Below are 22857 nucleotides of genomic sequence, written 5' to 3' on the forward strand. Positions count from 1 at the left end.
GGCCGGCGGGGCAGATGATTGACAGAAACAGGAGAAGGTCGTTGCAGCCAAGCGAAGAGAGAGAGAGGAGGGCGCAGCAGCTGGAGCCGATCGGATGGCGCGCGCGCTCCTGCGCCCTCCTCCTCCTCCTCCTGAGGAGAAGGTCGTTGCAGCCAAGCGAAGAGAGAGAGGAGGGCGCAGCAGCTGGAGCCGATCGGATGGCGCGCGCGCTCCTGCGCCCTCCTCCTCCTCCTCCTGATCGGCTCCAGCTGCTGCGCCCTCCTCTCTCTCTTCGCTTGGCTGCAACGACCTTCTCCTCAGGAGGAGGAGGAGGAGGGCGCAGGAGCGCGCGCGCCATCCGATCGGCTCCAGCTGCTGCGCCCTCCTCTCTCTCTCTTCGCTTGGCTGCAACGACCTTCTCCTGTTTCTGTCAATCATCTGCCCCGCCGGCCAATCACATCTCCCTCCCTTTCGCGCGCGCCCTTCTCCCCTGCCTTCGCCTTGACCATCAGTTTCCCTCCCCACACACGCCTCAACCTGCCAACCAAGCTTCACAGACCAAGCAAGTATTCAAATACGTATTTATTTTTTTTGAGGAAGAAAGTATGTCCCTTCAGGCTTTCCGTAGGTGAAGCAGGGAAAGGGATTGCTCACGCCGTCGAGCAGTAAAGATGGCGGCGCCCAGGAGAGCAAAGTGATAGCGTTCTGGAGGGGGATCTTTTGGCCAAGCAGGTAGGTGGCTCCTCATAGTTACTCAGGCTATTGTAGGCCTGTTTGATCAAGAAAAAAATTGTTTCTAAAATGTTTTGTAAATATTTACGAAATTTCGTAAATAACAAAACATTTTTTTGGAAAGTTTTGTAAATATTTTAAATATCGAAACAAAAAAACACCCCAATTACAAATCGATTTTAGAAACAAATTTTTTCTTGATCAAACAGGCCTAGTATCTTGTGTAAATAGGTCCCAAGTAGATTAAGGCATCATATATTAACAACATTAAACCTGGCCCCACCAGCGATGAAAATAACAAACCAATTCTGCATTTTACATCATATTTCTAGTTCATTGCTAGTGTCATGAATGAATGAATGGTTTATTGTACCAGCCATAGGTCATGACATTAAATAATATACAACCTTTAAAAGTACAATAAGCACTTTCCAATATTAACATTAAAACTTATTCTGTATGCTGACTCTTTAAAATTACAGTATCAGTGACATGATAATAACAATGTCTGATTTGTATCGTTGCAAATTTCCATTTCTAGCCTCTGCTGTGTACTTTCCTAGAGTCATGAAGAAGAAATGAGGGAGTTATATGATTTGCCACTTAATACTTGAGTAATGTAATAAATGCGGTGAGAGAAGTTATTTTAAAAATCCATTAAGACTTTACATTGCAAAGCCCACCTCCTAGTTCATGGACAAAGGAGCACTGAAATCAACAACTTAACAATGCCCATCTGGTATAAAAGCACTTTTTCAAATCTTAGACTTTTGTATAGTCCACAATTGAAGATGATGCCATCTAGTGGGACATGTAGCATGTAACAGGCAGAAAAAAACATGTACAAATCATAGCTGTTGATAGCTCAGCAAAGCTTGGAAAAGTTGGATGGCAACTTCCCCCCACCTTAATCCTTCAATCTGCATGAGCGTGGGCTAGAGCGTGTGGATAGTGGATTCTGGGAATTGTACAGAAATCTAGCTTTATCAAATTCCTTTCCACAGCAATGCAAGAGTTACATGCTCAGTTCTGCATTTCTCTTCCCTTTATTTCCAAAGGAATCTTTGGAATTTATCTTTACAACTTGTATTTAACTTGTTCCTTACTTTTCATAGAATCATAGTTGGATGAGACCACAGTGATGAATTTCATATTTGCCAGTTTGTCTCTAATAGATTTTCTGTGTGTGTCTCGGGAGCGACTTAAGAAACTGCAAGTCGCTTCTGGTGTGAGAGAATTGCCCATCTGCAAGGATGTTGTCCAAGGGACACCCAGATGTTTGATGTTTTACCATTCTTGTAGGAGGTTTCTCTCATGTCCCTGCATGGGGAGCTGGAGCTGACAGATGGAGCTCATATGCGCTCTTCTGACCTGTCAGTCTTCAGTCCTGCTGGCACAAGGGTTTAACCCATTCAAATAGCTGCATAGAAGTTTATTTATTTACAGTATTTATATTCCGCCCTTCTCACCCCACAGGAGACTTAGGACAGATTACAATGTACATATACATGGCAAGCATTCAATACCATAGACCCACAACATATACAGACAGATAATTAGAGGCTATTCAACATTCCAACTTTCATGAGGATATTCTGGCCACCAGGGGAGCTTCACCGTCCATTCGCAACACTGATGAAGTACTTCCTCATTCCCTGCATTCTTGCTGGAGATTTTTTATCGCCTCGTAAATTAGTTAAATTAGCCTCCCCATATAAGTGGTACCTAAATTTCCTACTTGACAGTTGCAACTGTCTTTCTTTTTTAAAAAAATATAATCTTTATTAAATTTCCGATTTACATTTAAAATAGAGATATGTAGCCAAAGCTACTAAGAAGTGTGAAGTGTGATAACTGAGATAACCCCGAAAAGAAAAGTGATGCATGAAGAAGAGAAAGAGAAGGGATAGAGAGGACAAAGAGAGAAGAAGAGGGGGAAAAAAGATAAATGAGGGGGGGGGGGGTAGAATGAGTACAAGAGTGAATATAGATTTAAAACCCAAAGCCTAGTTAAAAAGAGTTGCAACTGTCTTTCGAGCTGCAAAGGTCGACAACAAGCTACACAAATTGGTCGGAAGCTCACTCTGACCCGTGCTGGGTGAGGGGAGAAAGGAAGGAAGGAGTAAAGAAAGAAAGACTCCACCCCATCAAGATGGCAGCACTAAAGTTGTTGTAGATACTCTGCTTATGTCTTATCTTCCCTGGTTATGTGGGATAGCTCATACATATTGGAAGTCCTTTATATCAGAGTTCCAGTTCAAATAATTGCTGTAGCTATAGTGCAGGAGGATAATTCTTCGAAGTTGTCATCTTGGAGAATGCAGGAGGGTCCCAAGGGAAGTACCCTTACCTGCTTCCAGCGACAGCTCTTTCCATCTCCCCAATTGTGTAGTGGCTGTGGCAATTTATTACCAGTTGCTTTCCAAACTTAGGGGAAAAGATCACATTGGGAGGGAAATTTCCTGAGCTCCTTTGGAACCATGATTTGTCATCTCTCCAGCAATGACAAAGAATGTGGATTAACTCCATTCCATAGTTTTTCAAATCTAATGAGACAAAATGCAAAAAAAACCCAAAAAACAAATGCACTAGTAATAGTTCTAGGGATTTTCTTCCCATCTCCTATGCTTGAGTAGGAAAAGGGGGAATTTCCCACATTCTGTCAGCTGCCAACACCTACTAATTGCTACCCAAAATAAGTGATTTGGTGGGAAGTCACTGCGAAATTTATTTCATCCATTTTCCTACCTCTGATTTTAAGAGGCATTTCTCTCGAATGGAGAAGGAAATCCTCTACACATGCAGGTGCACACACTGAGCAAAGGCATGTAAAGATACTTTGGGAAAGAGGATCTTTTAAGGGAAGTTTTTATTTTAACCAAGTTGTCTCACATTAGCAAGATATCTTTTGTACATGAGGGCATATTGCTTCAGATGTCACTTAGGAAAGTTGACCTAACCTATTTTTGTTTTACTCATGACACCAATGTGATTATGGATCTTTGGATGCTCAAGGGATTCTGGACTTCGTTGTCCAGCCTATGTCCAATTTTCTTGTGCTTTCAAGAACCTAGTTGCGGGGGTGGGGGGTGGGGAGTTTAGGTTGGGAAAGAGGCAAAGTGCAACCCAAAAGCCACATGTGGCCCTTTGGAGATAATGTACAGTCCTTTGGATACCCCAGATGATCTCTACAGCTTCAGGTCCAATATTTTATTTTAATTGGGGACAAAACTTTATCAGTTTTTTTTGTTCCTAAATGAGACAAAACTACCCAACCCTACAAAGCCTTCCACCCTTCCCCAAAACGTATGTGCAAAAAAAATAAAAAAAATTGGCCGAAATGGTGGCTGGGGGTGTTATTGTGTCACTTTGAATGTGCTGAAACTTGATGTGCAGCTCTCCAGGCAGTCACAGGAAAGAAAAATGTATCCTATGTAACTGTACATCCCTGTGGCAGCACATAAACAGGAAGCAGTAGATGCTGCTTTGGCTCAGCCAGACTCATCCATTCTGTGGTGGCCTGGCATTTGTTACTTGAAATCCTCTTCAAAATTATTTTGCAATTCAGATTCAGTCCATGGGCAAGTCATCTTCTTCCCTCCTTTCCCTTCCCTGGAGTATGACAACCTACTCTAAATCCAAAGAATGCAAAAGGGAAGTAGGGAACAAGCTGTGTTCTTTGCTCATTCGTTTAAGTTGCTTTTTGTTTCTAAAGGCCATCTCAGCAGGCCCTCTTCTGCATCATTTGAATGCACAAGTGCAGATGAAAAGTTAAGTGTTCTTTATTCCATTTTTCAAAGCCTATTGACCCAAAGTCTAAAAAAATACAGTTTAAAAGCACCCCCCATAAAGTCTTTTTCTTTTCCTCATTTAAGCTCCTATTTTGAACAGATCAAATTTCAAAGTAGATTGCATTTTATGTTCCCCAGTCATGAGCTGTAAGCTAATTTTCAATTGTAAATTTCAAGTGTCTTTTTTGTTACAAGCAAAATGAACTGCTTGAGTGTTCGCCTTTTACTACATTCTCATCCACTGTAATTTCAACAGAAGTGGAAAGATGTTAATGTGGGATTCTAATGTGTCAGGAGACCAGATCCTTTTAATTGTTTTCTGCTCTTTGTATTGGATTAGTTTCAGGTCCTCCTTCTAGACTTCCAGCACCATTCTGATGGACCACTACAGCTTTGGTGGCATCTTGCAGGGCTTATGATATTGGTGTCTACGTTAGGAGTAGAATATTTAACAAATGACTCTTGTTAAAAAAAAAGTACAGCAAGTTCAGTGCTTTGTGGCACATATTCCATTTAATCCAGATTGGATACATCAGGTACAGCAGTGGCACAGGACGCAGTACTGTAAATGATATACAAGTTTCAACATATGCACTACAGTTCCAAAAGAAGACAACAGGAAACTTAGGATTCTTTAGAAAGTTGTTCTCAAATGAATCTACCTGCAGTTTTGTACAGTACATTTTGTCTCAGTCAGTTGTGATGTTTTGTAAGCAAAGCCCATTTAGAGTATGAAAATAGAAAATAATACAACTCATAAAATCCTGGTAACAACATAAATCCTCTAATGCAAACACCGGTGCATTGGAATGTCTCACTGATTTCTCAAAAAATATACCATCACACATGTTCTGTTAATATATGTCATTGGTCTGTGGAGCCAGCTGAAACTCCAGTCGTGCTCACAACAGAAAACTGAGAAAAAGATACAATAAGGACCTTATTCTCACACTTGCATGGCTCTTAAACCTGCCACGACAAGCATCAATCTGCAAAGGAACAAAAAGCAGTTACATACATATGCACACATGCACAAAATTAAGAAACCATAAACTGAAAGCAAGACAAGAGGAGGAATATTTGCCATTTGGTCCCATGACTGGTTAATCTACATTTGTTAAAAGAAGAATAAAACAAACAGTCTTTCTAGGTTAGGTCAACAGGAATTCAACACCTGTGTTCCTAATTTTTTCTCTCTAGTTATTGGAATTCCAGTCTCTAAGCCATGCAACCTGGACTTGTAGATACTAGATTAAAACACCTTGTACTGCATGCCCCTTCTTTCTTGTGAGCAATCTATGCCATTTTGAAGAACTAATCTTGTAAGATCATCCAATTCTTGATGGGACCCAATGTGGCTTTGTGAAATCACTGATCTATTCTAAAAGCTTGGTAGCAGCCCCAGTTGAACATCTGAAGCAGTGGCAGGGAACCTTTGGTTCCCCAAATGTTTTGTATTACAGGTTCCATAATCTCTTACCATTATTGAGGATGGCTGAGGCTTCTGGAAACGAAATAGTTGCTCACCACTGCTCCACACTATAGCACCACAGAAGAATGACAGAGTCCTCTGTTTCTGGCGGTTTGAGCCAAATGCTGAGCACCTTGACTCACAGCCATCAGTATATTTCCAAGGATTTATCTAGTCCCTTTAATAATGAAACCCATTCACAATCACTCCGTGTGATGGGGCATGCTGTTTGGCATCCTGCATGCAAAAACCATTTTGTGCACTTATTGAGAGACTTTTTGTCAATTCACCAAGTATTCATGAATTTAGCACTAGCCTGGAGATGACATTTAAAAGCACCTGCATTTTACAGGTACATAAACTGAGACATCAGAAAGTCAAAGTGACTTGTTACAGGAGACACAGTGAGTGATGTACAAAGAGTTTGGATCGATGCAGCTACAAGTACAATGCTAAGCTTGATTAATCAGAAGGGAGTCCCACACAGTTCAATGGGTTGTACACCTAAGTAAATGAATATAAGAACTGCAGCCCATATAATCAAACTATTCTAGGACTACCTCATTAGAAGTTAAATTTCTATATGGACGTTGTGTTATGAGGGGGAGAGCTTAATTTTCTGTGACTAGTACATTTTTGAGAGTGAACAGTAAATTGGTTACAATCAAATGGATTTTTTTTGCGGGTGGCGGTGGAGGCGAATAAACTCAGGATTTTGATATAATTAAATTAGTGGTGCGTGTGTATAAATGTGCCTTTTCATACAAATGTTTTGCACATTTAAAAAAATACTAATCAGTACTTTGAAATAAAAATATTTCCCTTTATTGCTTTTCTCTTTTGGTGATTTCATATTCCTGCCCACAACTTTTGTTCCTTTAGGAAGCAATCCTCTACTCCAGGGGTCCCCAAACTAAGGCCTGTGGTCCAAACTAAGGCCTCCGGCCCTCCAAGATCATTTAGCCAACCTCTGCCCTAAACTTTAGATTTAGGGAAGCCCTAAGTCTAAAAGGACTTGAAGGTACACAACAACAACAATCCTAATTAACTTGATTATCTCATTTGCCAGAAGCAGGTCCAGACTTCCCATTGAAATACTGCTCAGTTTATGATGGCTAGAATTGCTCTTCTTTTTAAATATTGTATTCTTTCATTATTATTTATTTTGCACCACAAATAAGATATTTGCAGTGTGCATGGGAATTCATTTTTTTTTCAAGCAATAGTCCTCCTCCCAACAGTGTAAGGGACCATGAACCAGTCTTCGGCTTAAAAAGTTTGAGGACCCCTGCTCTACTACTAACAGGATATAATGGGTGGGAAATGTATTAGAAAGTAAAGCAACACTGAATTTAACACACTTTTAAGCACACTTGTTTAGGATTTGTTAATGGTTAATTCAACAAAAAGATGCATTTTGTTAGAAATGTTAAAACACAAATATGAGTTTTGATTATGTCGTAATGAAAATAATAAATTCAGCCAAGAGATCTCTATTAAATCAACCATAGCGCTGGTCAGAGGAAAGGAAAGTGCCTTTTTAGTGCAATAAAATCTAGAAGATTAGTCTTGCAGCAGAGCATTATCTATTTTGCTTAGATGGTAATAAAAAAGCTGCAAATATTGTTAAAATCCTTACTTACATAAGGTCTGTGCTATACTTCCTAGATTCAAAGGCATTGTACTGGGAAATAATTTTGAAGCAGGAGAATGCCTCTGTTGTCACATTAGAAATGATCCAACCAAACCTTGTCTCCTTAAAGAATTGAAAGGAATCTTTGGATAAGGTCCACTAATATCAGTGAGATTATTGTGGAATGAGTGGAATGGTTGATGTTTGGCTTTAATTGACCAGTAACAGAGTTGTTGAACTGCATCTCCCAGTGTTCCTCAGGATTAGCTATGATCGCTAAGGCTGTTGATAGATGAAGTCTAACAACTCTAGAAAGCTAGACAGTTCCCACAGCTGGGGTACAATGATACATATGCCAAGCAATGCAACACAAGATTTCTACCACTATTGTATTAGTACCAATTAGAGTAGTCCATCTGCATTACTGGAATTTGCTATAGTGTTGACTTACCATTTTCAATTATGTCACTGAGTCTATCTATCTGGAACTTAGGAAAATGAATTTAGGAAAAGAGTGGCATGGTGTGGACTTGTCTCAATCTAGTTTGATATCACTGTAACTGTCATAGCTCAATGCTATGGAATCATGGGAGTCGTAAGGTGCTCCCAATGCTGCAATTGGTTAAACCCTTGTGCTGGCAGGACTGAAGACTGACAGATCGGAGGTTCGAATCCGAGGAGAGTTCAGATGAGCTCCCTCTGTCAGCTCCAGCTTCCCATGCGGGGACATGAGAGAAAGTTCCCACAAGGATGGTAAAACATCAAAAACATCCGGGCGTCCCCTGGGCAACATCCTTGCAGACGGCCAATTCTGTCACACTAGAAGCAACTTGCAATTTCTCAAGTGGCTCCTGACACACACAAAAATGGAAGTTGTAGTTTAGTGAAGTATTCAGGCTTCTTTGCCAAATAGGGCTGACACCTTATCAAACCAGAACTCTTATAACCTTGAGCCATGGCAGCTAAAGTGGTGTCAACTTCATTAATTCTACAGTGTAGATGCACTCTTTATTTTTTGTTACAGATTTTAAATAAGCCATATGAATATGTAATCAAATGGCAAGTGGTGTGAGAAAATCTATTGATGTGTTGAGAGATCAATGCACAGGATCTGTGGTTTTATAAGACAATGCAATGAAAGTTTTAAAAAATAACATTTCATTGTAACTTAATAAATGGATGGGTAATAAGGAAACTACATTTTCCTCCATGAGAATCATTTCTGCTTTTCATATCTAATTGTGGAAACAGGACCTTTTGGGTCATGACCAAAGGGTTTTTTGCTCCTTGAATGAAAAGAGCTTGTGTTCTTAGAATATACTCCTGACTCATTCCTGTGACCTAAATCCACTTGCTAGACCCAGTTTGAATCAATGAAAACTTGAGAAGTCAACAGTTGTGTAAATTTCATTGATTCAGAGAATCTACTTGCTGTGATTTGCATTTAGATTAGAGATTCAGATGCCATTCATTATTATTAAAAAGGACTAAAACTATAATAGTTAAATCCTGTTGAGGTCAAGGTTCTTTCAGAAAATTGACCATCTGAATGATTGCAAACCCAAAGCTTTGAGTGGTGGGGAAACTAAAGAGTAATGTTGGCGCTTCTGCATGTCTTGGGCAAGAGGCATGTTGCCTGCAATGTCAAGAGCTTTTCTATGTGTTGGTGCCATGTTATAGCTGGCCCAAAAGAAACCATAGTTAAGTAACAGAAGAAATGAAGCAAATATTCAAAACAGACATTGATTGTTTGCATTCCAATATGTGTTTTTGATCCAGAGAAAATCACTGAAAAACTTATAAGAAAAATAATAAATTGAAGAATATTGTCACAAAGAGTCAATTCATATGGGCCAAATGCTAGGATTTAGGTCTGCAGACAGAAATAGATATTTATACATTCTGGTATACCAACTTTTGAAAAAACTCTCAAGTCTTGGAATAAAGGCACATGTTTTTTAGGTTGCTTATATGCAAAGAACTGGGGTCTTGAATGTGAAAGAATTGTAAGTAAGGAGATACATACAATTTGGTTTGGGGTTATAGTGTTTGACTGGATCAAGGAGTTCTGAATTTAAATCCTCACTTGGCCATGAAACTCACTGCATGACCTCAAAAAAATCACTCTCTCTTACCCAAACCTATCTAACAAACCTTAGGGTCACCATAGGTTGAAAATGGCTTGAAGGCATGCAACAACAGCAATTATGCCATCTATCTTTTATTCTTGAAGCTAAGTATGCCTATTCCCTAAGTCACTCCTCGAAAGGCTGGGCTTACAGATCTTTGATCACCTTGATAGTCACATTGGTCTCCTCCCAGTGGCTCCACAAGACAGTGTGCAACTCTTGAGAGAGTACCCCAAAATTCTCACTTCCAGAAATAAAAATGTGGTCCAGAAATGCCAGAAGTTCACTTTTACTGTATTTTGAAATAGTGCTATATTGGATGTTAAAAGAGAGGACACCATCGGCCTATTTAAAAGATGAATAGTAGCTCCTGATGGTGAAACAATTCATGGTAGGTGTGGATGGAAAAGGCCAGTTTGATGAAGTACAGCCTTCCCCAAAAGCCTTGGGACCCTTTTGGTTTACATATTGTATCACTTTATATCAGGCCAAGCTTGCAGCTACAACTTGTGTGAAAAGTACTGCATGTGCATAAAACATTTTTCTTTTTTAGTTTTCTTTTGCACAGATGTAAAAGCCAAAACAAGCTGTTAAAGGTAGTGGATGATCAAACCTCAAATTGAGCAAGTAGAACCTGATCGCTAAAGTAATATGAGATGTAATGAAGGTAAATGAAATAAAGGAACATTTAATGTAGGCATCACTGAGAGTCTAATGGTCAGTTCTCTCACAAGGGAAGCAGGATCACTAGAGAGATAATGAAAATAGTGAAAGCAAGGAATGCGTGTTGCTTAATTTTTAAGAGTTTATACACTATGGAGAAACTTGAAGGACAACATTGAATCTCAGTAGTATGCCTTCATTCACTGAAAGGTAAATGCCTGATGCTGAAAAATTGTTATTGGATCTGAATGCGACTGAGGGTAAATGAAGAGCTACCTTATCTTACTGTAAATGTTTGTATGTGATTTAAACTGCACTACTTGGAATCTTGCAATTATCAGAAGCTTTTTCCAGGTTCCGTGATGAGGAATCCAGTTATGGTAGGACATATTTACAATATATCCACCTTTTCCAAGTCCTTGCTTCAATATAGTGAGTTCTTTGACACTGGGCAATAATTGCATTATGACTCCAGCTTAACTACTAATGCTGTATACCAGGCATGGGCAAACTTGGGCCCTCCGAGTATTTGGACTTCAACTCCCACAATTCCTTACAGCCTCAGGCCCTTTCCTAAGCAGCAAAGGGGAAAAAGAAAGGGACCCAAGGCTGTTAGGAATTGTGGGAGTTGAAGTCCAGACACCTGGAGGGCCCAAGTTTGCCCACGCCTGTTGTATCCTATGTGGTTCTGGTTTTGTATAGAACTTGCATGGAACTTTCTTTTTCAACAGATTAAACAGAAGTGGGTGTAAATTCTCTGAGAAAATAGGGAAGAAACCAAGAAACAAGTTGGTATTTATTTTAGTTTTTGACTGGCTAAAGGTATCTGACCACAGGACCATCTAGAATTCCCCCTTCTACATTTTTGTGCAGCGTCTGAGAAATATTTGTTCAATGCCTGTAAAGTTTAAATGAAAATACATGTGTGAACAAAAGCTTGAATAATAAGTTTCACTGCAATAGAGCTTAATATTTTATGAATGTTTGGTTTTGTTTATGAAGCCTCCTCAGTTTTTAAAAAGCAACACAATGTCTATCTAAAATGTTTTGAGTTAAATTTTGAGGTGCTTTTGAACAAGCAAAGCAAAGCTGCAAAGAGTGGTATGGTGTGGGCAACATAAACATGTTTGGAAAAGGGATACACAATACATTGAAGGGTAGATGAGTTCAAAGAGATGAATAAACTGTGCAAACATTGTGACGGATGAAGGACACAATCCACAGAGCTCTGTATTAGCCTAAGTTTTGTTGACATGGATGGAGATCCCTCAGACTGGCACCTAAGGGAGGTCTGTTAGGAGAACATTGGTATAAAACCTTGTAGATGGTTATAACTCACAGTCCTAAACTTTCTAAACAGTATAACAATATTTAACAATTGGTGAGCTATTTTGAAACATACATATTATTTAAACCATCTATTAACAGAGTTTTATAAATTGATTAGAAATGGTACTCTAATATAAAGTAGACCTCAAAAATCTAGAAGCAACCCTCCTCTTTGACAGAAAACGATGCTTTAACAAGGGAAAGTCCAATATTATTTAATTGCTTTAACCATCAAGTTGATGCATCCCAGTCACTTACTATTACTAAGAGCCACAGGACTGTATAACAAAATGAGACACACTGTCAGTCCATGCAAAACATTTGGCTCCTGAAGTAATCCTACCAAGGACAGATCCACTATCTGGCTACTATATACAATGGCAGACATTTCCATTACTATTAAAGAAACACATATAAAGCAGAAAAAAGAAAGCATGGGCCTAGATTACTATTTATGAACATCTGGCACAGTTGCTTTGTATGGTTTGTCCTCTTTGAAACTTGTGTGTACAGGATAAAAAAGTATAATTCCCTAGGCTCACCATTTTAGACTTTTAAAAGTATAGGACTAATTTAACTAGTCACACTCTTTACAAGCCAGTGATAACAAAATAATCTTTTCTTAAAAAAGCAAAAAATTGTGGTTGACTACCAAAGCCTGTTTTCTTCCCCACAAATATGATCCCCCCAGACAATAATTAGCAGACAAATACACTGTTTGCAACTGCAATTTGTGTTGAGTTAAAGGCAATTACAAAAGAAAACTCTCTGAAGAAAAAAAATGCCATCCACAATGAAAGTTTTTATTGGTGCTTGTTTGTGTGTGTGCGTGTGTGATTGCATGCAGATGTTTGTTTTGCTACTGTGCACTAAAAAGGCTGAAGCCTGCAAAGACACACTCATGCAGAAACAGATGCACAGCGAGCAGAACCATTGGTTCTACAGGCATGACGAAGCTTGTGTGGACCATGCAAACCGTAAGTCTTTGCAGGGTTGAGCCCAGAAACAGGAAGCTGTGCTCAGAGCATCTGTAGCTGAAGGGTGCCAAGTTTTTGTGATTTGCTTGCTTGCTCGTTTGCGCACACGCACACACACATGCACATAAAAGATGGAAATTAAATTCCTGGTGACAAGGTGGCTTCTTTGTCTAAAACCTTCAGCTAGAAAAGAAAAAAAAAGTGTAGTTTTGGTTGATTAAGGATCCTGCTGCATGAAGGAAAAAAGAAATCACAAAATCCATTTTTATCACCTTTTTTCAGTCATTTCCTCATGAATAAATATTATCCATTAAAAACCTTTTAAAAGGTGCTGAGATACACAGTGTTATAATTCTGCTTCTTTATTGACTTTCTCGTCGCTATGACAGGACATCTCTTCCACTTTCTGGGAACTACTATATGCCTCATATCCTGGAACAAGGCATGTTTACAAACGAAGAGAGTGCCTTCCTTCATCCTTCCACACACGCCCCCCAGCTTCCCATTTCTCCTGAGCTCACTCTGCAGCATGAACATGAGTTTGAGGGAAGCTGCCCCATGAGGGCTCCCATGGTTAATTCTTAGATGTCAATCGGATTGGTCTCACTGTCCGTCCAGTCATCCATCTAGGCACAATATGCAGCAAAGAAGGAACATGGAGGCGGGGAAAGGGAGAGGAATGCTGGCCTTCTTCCAAGCCACCTCCTTTGACCAACACAATCTTACAAAGCAGAGACCTTGACAATGTTGCTGCTAGCAATGTTCGTAGAGTGGCTGGGACTAGATGGAGGAGGCCGGCTTTCACCTTCTGGTGTCAGGGCTGGTGGTGTTGGGATGCTGATGATTGCTGTTGTTATTTGGGAGGCTTTGCAGTTCTGTCTCAGCCCATCATCCGATTTCATATTTAAACTGGAACGACTATAAGACAAAAGAAATTGTTTTAAAGCAAGTGTTAAACAGTAGAAGTGAAGACTAGAACTCCATTTGTGTTGCAAAAATTGGATATTATTGGAAGGCAAAAAAAATGTTTTATCTTCTGATCTGAGGGCTGAACTCTAGTGAGGTTCTCAAGAATCACACCCCAGTGGTGTATAGGGCAAATGAAAAAGCGTGAGATCAAAATTATGAAGCATATTTTAGTTTAAAGATTACACCGCCTGTAACAAAGCCTGACAAAAGGCATTTTAACCTTTTGGAACTGAGAAAACCTGTACAGAAAATGGGAACCACCAAATGATGCTATCACGGCTATGGCTCAGCCGTCTAGGGAAATGTTTTGAGAGAGTAAGAGGGCCAAGCTATCTGGAGCATCAGGGGTTGAATCCAGGACTTTTGCTTACACAGTTAATACTCTCCCACTAAACTAGAGCCCCCTTTCTACATTGTCATCTATGTGTTAAAATTATGTTTCTCTTCCAGCATTATAGTATTGGCCAGCTTAAGCTGTATAGACTGCTTTTTTCACTATAAAATCTCCGACTCATTACACTGAAAGCAAGGTTTCAGCACAGTAATATATGAAGTGGCTTTGGTTTTGTAAGAACTTACATACTGATTACTCTTCCCTTTAGAACTAGAAGGAAAATTAGCCCCTTCCACACCTTCTGCAGCATCACCACCCTACTGGTCAGGATCCTACCAAGCCTTCTGTGTACTAAACACCACCATTCCACTACCAACCACCATCAGTTGCTGGACATGACATTTTTCAATGAGATACGGTATCACTTCTCTGTGTACATTAACTGAGAAAAATCTTCCCAAGATACCAAGCAAAAGTGTGTCTGTCTCTCTTGGAGATGGTGAGGACTGAGTCAGCCCTTTTGTTGACAAAACAGGTGTTTTTTAATGTCTCCCCTAATTGTGGGATAGGCTAATCTGTTCAAGTAAGCAAATCTTTATTTTGCAATGCATTTGGGTATCTTTTGTTGATCTTGTAATGGATCTAGATGGTAAATTGATAGTCAAAATTCATCTCTCCACCCAACCCTCTTGACTCACTGCTGCAGTTACTTTTCATGGTCATTCAGTGGCTTGTGGGGAATGAGAGTGGCAATGCGGGAATGGAGAAGTGCGACCATAGCCAGGCAGAGAAAATGGGATACACTGAAGGCTTCAAAGGATGATATCATCATCCTGCATCTTGCAACAATGTAGCCAGACACATCTGTGATTTCCCTGTTCCCCTGCTCTCCACTAGTCATGTATGGCTAGGGACAAGGCCCTTAACTGTAAGTTAAGGAGCTATAATCATTGTGGAGGGTGGAAGAGTATATCAGCAGCAACAAAGAGATACATAGACCTCTTTATATCCTTAGAAGTTATACCAGCCTATATATTCTGCTAGCTTTTTGGATATTTTCCAGGAGATAGCAAATTATTGTGGACATTCATAAGATCCATTCAGCATGCTAAAGCCAAAGGCCAGTTCAGATGTTCAAATGTCACATGTCAGCCATTTAAAAGCTTACTCCATGATGCTTGCAACTGCTTAGGGATATTGTTATTTGTAGATTCTTAATCCCAGCATTACCAGCCATCTGCTTCCCTGTGACAGCAGCAATGTAGTAATGCCTAGATTAGAGATATCCACTATCTGGCATGGAGATGTCATGGAATCATTTTCAGTGAGTCCCACCTTACAGGTAGAATTTCCAGTTCTATATTTGGAAATTTCAGATTGAATGGTTCACACAAAATTTCATCCCAACTCCCATTACCATCAAGGTGGATGCATCAGAAAAACCATCCTAAATCCCCAGTTCAACGCAATGAAGAAAAAATGGTCCTGAAAACCACTCGCTCCTGCCGAAGACTTGGTAGCAGAGGCATGAAGATATTACTTCATTGTGGAAATGTCCTTGTACCTTGTTGTGAGTGAGGGCTGTTCACTGCACTGGATGTGTATGGTACTGAGCTCCTGCATGCTTCTCAGCCGAGTTGCTGGCACACTGGAATTGGGGAGGTGCGTTGTCTTCTTGCTGCGTCGGGAACAGCAGGAGGTGGACAAGCCATGGTGACTTGAGAGGGAGGGACTACGAGTGGATGGATAGTTCTCCAGGCAGTTCTGCTCAAACATCTGCTCATCGATGAATTCATGGTTCTGCCAGGAAGAACATCAACCAATGTTAGTAGCTTCCAACATGACTTTTAAAAATCTGCTACCACCCACCACCACAACCCACTGGCTGAACTTTCAAATAAGCACAGTGATATATTCCTTTTGGCTGTGGCTTTAGAAATTTCAACAGAATGTTCCTTCATGTAGCCACTGTTGATACAGTCTTTCATTGGTGGCACTTCCTGTAGTGGCTGGCAAAGAGACACTTATAGGAAAACTTGCTCCACTGTCAGAACATTTCCTCTTTATTTATTTATTTATTTGGGGTTCTTGTACCCTGCCCTTCTCACCCTGTAGGGGACCCAGGGCGGCTTACAACAGCAAAGGCATGCTTAGATGCCTGCCACATCTTTGTCCAGGTTCATGCTTGGACACTAGCACAGCAGAGTGTGGAAGGTACTTGTGAATTTGGCTGAGAATGCCTCAGATAAATAGTACCAGAAATTGCTTTCCCTATCCTGGGTTTGTCTGAGTTTTTTTTTTTTTACGAGAAAACCTGTGATTGAAATGTGTTTGCCATTCTCTGTCAACCCATAATCAATGTATTTCATATTTGCATGAATTTGGCCCCATAAAACCCTAAATAGAACAGTTCTTGATATGTGCTCCATTGTTAAGGAAGCTTTTTCCCTTGGAAACTTCTTAGTTCCTGAGCCTGAACAATTTCAATTTCATTTCATTTATATAACTTATGAGTATCCTTTTCACTGCAAATGATGTTTCACATGCCATTCAACTACAAAAGTTCTGAAAGTCCTATATTACTTGGGAATTCCTTTTAATAGCTGGAATTTAGTGCCCATGTGTAACTCATTCTGTTGATTATATTGGTTTTGCAGACTGGAAGTATTATTATTATTATTATTATTATTATTATTATTATTATCATTAGAAACACAACAAGATGAGTCCACAACAGACAAGATCACTCTGCTAGCTGTTGTATTGGATCACAAGTCGGACACTTTGGATCACACGTCAGACACTTCCCAAGTGTCTAGGACTGTGTGATGCATTGGCAAATAATGTGTGCAGATCCCAGTAAGGTGGCCTTCTGCAGCTGGCAGATGGTAATTTTGTCAGCACCAATTTTGTTTAAGTGCAGGCCAAGGTCTTTAGGCACTGCACCCAGTGCGCCGATCACCACTGGGACCACATTTACTGGCTTGTGCCTTTGCAGTTCGATCTTTAAATCCTCATATCGTGTCAGCTTTTCCTGTTGTTCCTCTTCAATCCTGCTGTCACCTGGGATTGCAACATCGACAATCGATACTTTGTTTTTTAACACTATTATTATTATTATTATTATTATTATTATTATTATTATTATTATTATATTTTGTTATCTATGTAGACCTGTTGCAGCTGAAATGGATATGAAATCCTACAAATATTATAAAACTAAACAAATATATAATGTATCAGTGCCTAAATAAAGGCTTAGAAAAAGAGGAAGTTATTTGCTGCAAATCCCACTGATATAATTTCAGTTTTAGATTTTGAACATGAAAGTTCATTTGCACACCTCAAGAAATTTCAATAACATTTATCCAGGAGAATTCCTTGTGCATTATGGCTAACATAAATAATATCTATTAAGACTCTAGCAGGTCAGCATATTATATGCTTCATCAAGCTGAGTAAAGACTGCTAGCTTGGTTCTGCTAAATATTTGACAATCTTGTGTTTTGCCTGCTTGCAGACAGAAGTGATTGTATGGCCATAGTTTGCCAAAGGTACTTGTAATAGGTACCTTTGGAAAACTAGATTCGGCTTGTATATGACATGCAGAGATGTAAATAATATTTACCTGTTTCATCCTCACCTACAGGACAAAAAACAATCATCTCCTGCCTCGTCTGTGAGATTTTATAATTCTGTGCATTTAAATCCTTTTTTGCCTTTGAGATGTTTTGTGTAAATTTTTTACAAAAGTTAGTTTTGCATAGCAAAATGTGTATTTTGCAGTGTTACAAAATCTGGCAACCAGGAGGAAAATTTGTGTTCTTTTTCCTCTTGCAAAACGGGACTAAAATCTCATTTCCCTCTCCAAGGGCTGTATTGATATATTAAGGATGAGATAATATTGGGACATTCTTTACATGGTTTTTCCTTTCCATATTTTTTTAGTTATCAAGTGGCAGGTTGATGTCTTAGTTGTCTTAAACTTAGAGAATATGTATGATCTACTAAGTTAAATATAGCCATGTTGTTTTTGGCTTCTAGATCCTTCTCCCATTTTTGCAGTTTTAGGCTTCCATTTTTGTAGTTTCCTTCTGCTCTGGGCCAGCTTCACTATTGCTGTAAACAAGATGGTGCAGTTCTACATATCTTTATGTATGCTTAGTTCTATGCAAAGGGGCAGGCTGGCAAGGCAGGGGGATTATGTTGGGTGGATTAAAAACTGTGCAGTCAGCAAGTTGAACCTGAAACTTCTTTTCTTGATGTGCCGAGGGCACCCTCTTGATACTTTAGGGAAGTCATGCAAAACATGTGGTCTCTAGATCAGTGGTTCTCAACCTTTGGTTCTCCATTGTTTTGGACTTCAACTCCTAGAAATCCTAGCCATCTTAACAGTTGTTAGGGATTGTGGGAGCTGAAGTATAAAACATCTTGGGGACCAAAGGTTGAGAACCACTGCTCTAAATGTATTGCAACTTCCATAATTCTTAACCATAATTGGGGATTGAAAACTGAATGGCTAGAGTTCCCAGTAAGGAATTCTCCACCTAGACTGATTTGATACTGCTGCATCCTTTCCCATAATATAAAGCAGCTAGATATATTTATTTTGTAGGGGTGTGTGGCCTGTGATTGTTCGAGCTTAGTAAATTGTGATCTTCCTTTGGCTTCCTACTTTCACTTCTGCCTCTTCTGGCTCTACTACAGAAAATTCAAACATTTAATGCAGGTTATAACTGTAAATACTCAGGTTAGGTTCAGAAAACAACAGGAAACGGAGCATGGAAAAATTACTTTTTGGGTTTATACCAAGAATTTGGGAATTCTTAGAATTGGAGTTCTGAGCTCAAAATAAAGGCAATAGGCAGGTTAAGGACCAAATAATGGACACCATGACATTTTCGCCTAGAAATTGGGATGCAAAGTGTGGGAGCTGTGAGTCGTATTCCACCATCCCCTTGAGTAATGATCTGTAGTAGTTTGTATAAACCGATTATTGCTGCTTAGGTTGGAATGTTTGTGGCAACCGAAAATGAAGTAAATGTAACAAACAGTCCAAAAGCAAACAGTACAGTATTAAATTGCACTCTATTTTAAAAGCAAAGATACTGGATTATGTGAAACTCCACTAGTTACACATGGAGTATACTCAGTTTTTCACTGAGGCTGTTCAATGAATGACGGACAGAGAAAGCATGAAGACTTAAGGCTACAGCTTTTTTGCATTGCCTTGGCCAAAACCAAAGTCAGAATCTTGCCTATAATCTACACAGTGAGATATGTGAGTGGTGGAGATGCATAGAAATTGCATATCTCCTTATGAGGATCTTTTGCTGTACTTTGCCTGAATAAAACAAGTATACATGTCACTTATGCCTTATTGTGTGAGAGAGTTCAGCCATCTAACTAGAAAATCTAGTTCCTGTTATAAGTTTCTTGGTAATGTTAGGTGATATGGTATGTCTGGTTTAAGGTTATGAAGCTGACCCAGGCATGATCGTGGTTAAAAGGTTGAATGTGAGTGACAAGACAGGAAACATGAACCATGCAGAAATTTTCAAGCAATGTAGTTGAATGGCATAAGGCCTAAAAAAATGTATAGGGAGGAAAACTTCTTAAAATTGTGTGATTTCAAGACAGAAGACAACCAATGAAAAGGCTTCAACTTAGCTTTTATGAGCTAAGCAACAACTGTCCTTAGGATGTTGTGAAAGCTTCCCATTGAGTTGCTATGGTACAGTGCTCCTGTGGGCAGGGTCAATCAAGAATGTTCTTCCTTGAAGTTGTCATATTGTCTAATTCAAAGATGACGGCTTTATGCAGTTGCCACAATCCTACTAACCATGTGACACCAGCATCAGGCAACATTTCCCAATGTAGCACTCTCAGGGAATTATCGTTCAACATGAGTGTTGTCATGTCAACACTCATGTTGAATAACAACTTCCTGACCATTGGCTATGCTGGCTGAGTCTGATAGGAACTAGGAACTGTAGTTTATAATACATTCAGTCATCCCAGACATCTATAGGACCTCTGAGGGAAACTGGCATCCTTTTGGTTAGTCCCAAGCGGAGTAGACTCAGTAAAGTAATTGCTGAATGATGAGTCCATAAACAAGCAAATCTCATTGATTCAACAGGTCTACAATAGTCAGGATCAGTAGTTGAATTTAGGCTTAGTGGATAACATACAACTGTTGTAACATATCCTTACAATGTTCTAGAATAGTAGTTATAACCAGATCAAAATATGAAGATATGCAGTTGGCCCTCCATATCAACGGATTCTGCATCCTTAGATTCAACCATTCATGCCTTGAAAATATATTTTTTTTAATCCAAAAAGTAAGCCCTAATTTTGCCATTTTATCTAAAGGATGCTGTTTTACTAAACCACTATAGAACTTAATTTATGCACTGATTAGGGTATCCATGAGGGTTTTGTTAACAATTTCTAGCAGATACTAAGGGCCAACTGTATATGTATATAAACACACACACCAAACACAAAGCGGAAATAAGTGGTACCTTCCGCTCATAGATAGAAACTGAAAGGGAGAAATCCCAGCATATACATTACGGTCACAACCACATCAATAATGCAGACACTTAATGTTTACATTTAGCACCCCCCCCCTTGATATAGGAAGAGTTAAACACTAATAAAACTGTTTTTCATAGCGCTCAGCACCACCAGATAACAAAAATGTTCCAGCATGCACAGTCTGCTAAGAACTGAATCACTAACAAGAAAGAAAACAACACTTGGAACATGGCACAGAGATGTGGTATACAGATTGAATTAAGAAGGAAATACCTTGAAGGTGGAAGTTCGTACAGATAACAGGGGATCATCCACAAGATAGGACAATCCCTACAGGACAACATGTCAACAAAAGATAAAAACACCATTGATTGTCCATTCCAGCATTCCAAAGTTTAGTCTCAGCATTCCGTCTGGCAACACACAAGTTTGAATGGGCAAGCAGGCCTTTCTTTTAACATACTTAAAAGTCCACTCTCCAAACAAGGACACATGCCTAATGCCATTGGAGACCTCCATCGTTTCCATATTGAGTCCCAGGGAAAAATAAATTCATTCTAAGCAGCTTAACAGAGGTTTTCCCAATGAGGAACTGAGAATCTGGATTAGAATTTATTGTTATAATAAATTAGAACTGCTAAAGAAAAGACATGCATACTAATACAAAATAAGTATCAAATATATATTTTAAATGATATAGCTATCATTTTTTTTAATGTCTTCAAATTAGGGACCAATCCCCTCCAGCACTGCTTCACTGAATCTGGGTATAATTTGTCATAGTCCAGACATTTCAATCTTGAATTTCAACAGCAGTCACTACTGCCAAAATTAGTTTGAGTGGTTGGAGGAAAGGTAACATTGCCCCTTGAAACCTGTGGATAATTCTTATGTATGGATCATTCCTTCATTCCACTGGCAACAATGTGACATTGCAAAATGACTCCTTGGTGTTTCAAGAATTCATAGGCTACGATGAAAATTTATTTTGTTAGTGCGATGCTTTTTTCATTAACTCATTAAGCATGATGGAAAGACATGCACTTTCAGCACAAATGCTGATTGAACCGTTTTGATGGGTGCACTGAAAAACACACAGTAAACATGCTGCATGTCAATCTGCAAATGACAACCTCTATGTTGAAAATGATAGGTGGTTTAGGTCAGCAGCACATGCCTTTCCAATAACCAAACAGCCATTAGCATTGACTGAGGATGCAGTGAGTCACATCAGTTCACCCTTACCCCAGCCCACCCGTGATTTCTGGTGTAGGATTATGTCTATTTTTATGCAGATTTTAGCTAGACAGAGGATGAGAGGTGAATAATTCATCATAATTCCGATCATCTTAGTTCCTACACATTTTGGCCATCAATTACTACTTTAACTAATCAGCTTTGACTGTTTTCACCACTCCATCTCCCCATTTATTATAATAAAAATGATTCAGCAGCAAATTTAAAAGCCATGCTGAGTGGGAGGTTTCTGGATGATGATGATGATGATGATATTATTATTATTATTATTATTATTATTACTATTATTATTATCATCATCTGTATTTTCCCTCAAAATCTCAGACCTGTGGTCATTTAGATATTAAAACAAATATAATACTACAATTTATTACACAAAAAGGGTATAAATAGGTAGTTAAATTGTCTATAACATTAAAGCCTATTAAACCATACAATTCAAAATATCAAAAAGCAATAACAACAATGTAATTAAAATTAGAGCAGCAATCTACATCTTTACCAAACTCTGAGCAGCTTATCTGAATACATTCTTCTCAAATTTGGCATCACTTTGAAACGGTTGGCACAGGGAGAATAACGGACATTGTGCGCCTTGATTTTGCTTTTATCTAAAGATTAAATGTTCTTTGCAAGTGTTCCATGTATCCCTATAACAATTCTACAAGGAACATCAGTAGAAGTATTACTTTCATGCTGAAGATGTGGGAGGGAGAAGGGATTACTCAAGTCTAGAGAACACATATCAAAGGCCATTGAATGAGTAGTTTTAACTGAGGACCATCTAAATCACAGCTCAGGTGTAGGGACCGTTTCACACCTCATAACTATGGTGTCATCATTCCATGGCAAGATCCTTTGGAATTCTAGTTCAGGGAAGGATGTTTAGAATAATCTGTCATAGAGTTCTAGTGCCTCAACAAATTGCATATAAAGTGTAGCCATGGCAGCTATTTTGAAAGCATAGTGCTATAATTGTATAGTGTGAAAGGTTCCCATGGCACTGGATTACAACAGAAATTAGAAGACCAATATTAGTTTGAACAA

General features: G+C 39.2%; 1 protein-coding gene across 4 annotated transcripts in view; it reads right to left on the reverse strand.

Moving 5' to 3' along the window:
• Positions 1 to 4988: 4988 nt before the first annotated feature.
• The window catches only part of KCND3 (potassium voltage-gated channel subfamily D member 3), a 349824-nt gene continuing 331955 nt past the window's right edge, over positions 4989 to 22857 (reverse strand). For 3 of the 4 annotated variants that reach the window (XM_060772739.2, XM_060772740.2, XM_060772741.2), the window contains exons 6-8: positions 20827 to 20883; positions 15572 to 15807; positions 4989 to 13622 (exon numbers count right to left, since the gene is read on the reverse strand). In XM_060772739.2, coding sequence (XP_060628722.1) covers positions 13427 to 13622; positions 15572 to 15807; positions 20827 to 20883 — 489 coding nt within the window. In that variant the 3' untranslated portion in view covers positions 4989 to 13426. The remainder of the gene's footprint in view (positions 13623 to 15571; positions 15808 to 20826; positions 20884 to 22857) is intronic. The other variant, XM_060772742.2, reaches the window with a different exon arrangement.

The sequence above is a fragment of the Anolis sagrei genome, chromosome 4 (assembly GCF_037176765.1).
Source record: "Anolis sagrei isolate rAnoSag1 chromosome 4, rAnoSag1.mat, whole genome shotgun sequence".
Taxonomy (NCBI): Eukaryota; Metazoa; Chordata; class Lepidosauria; order Squamata; family Dactyloidae; genus Anolis; species Anolis sagrei.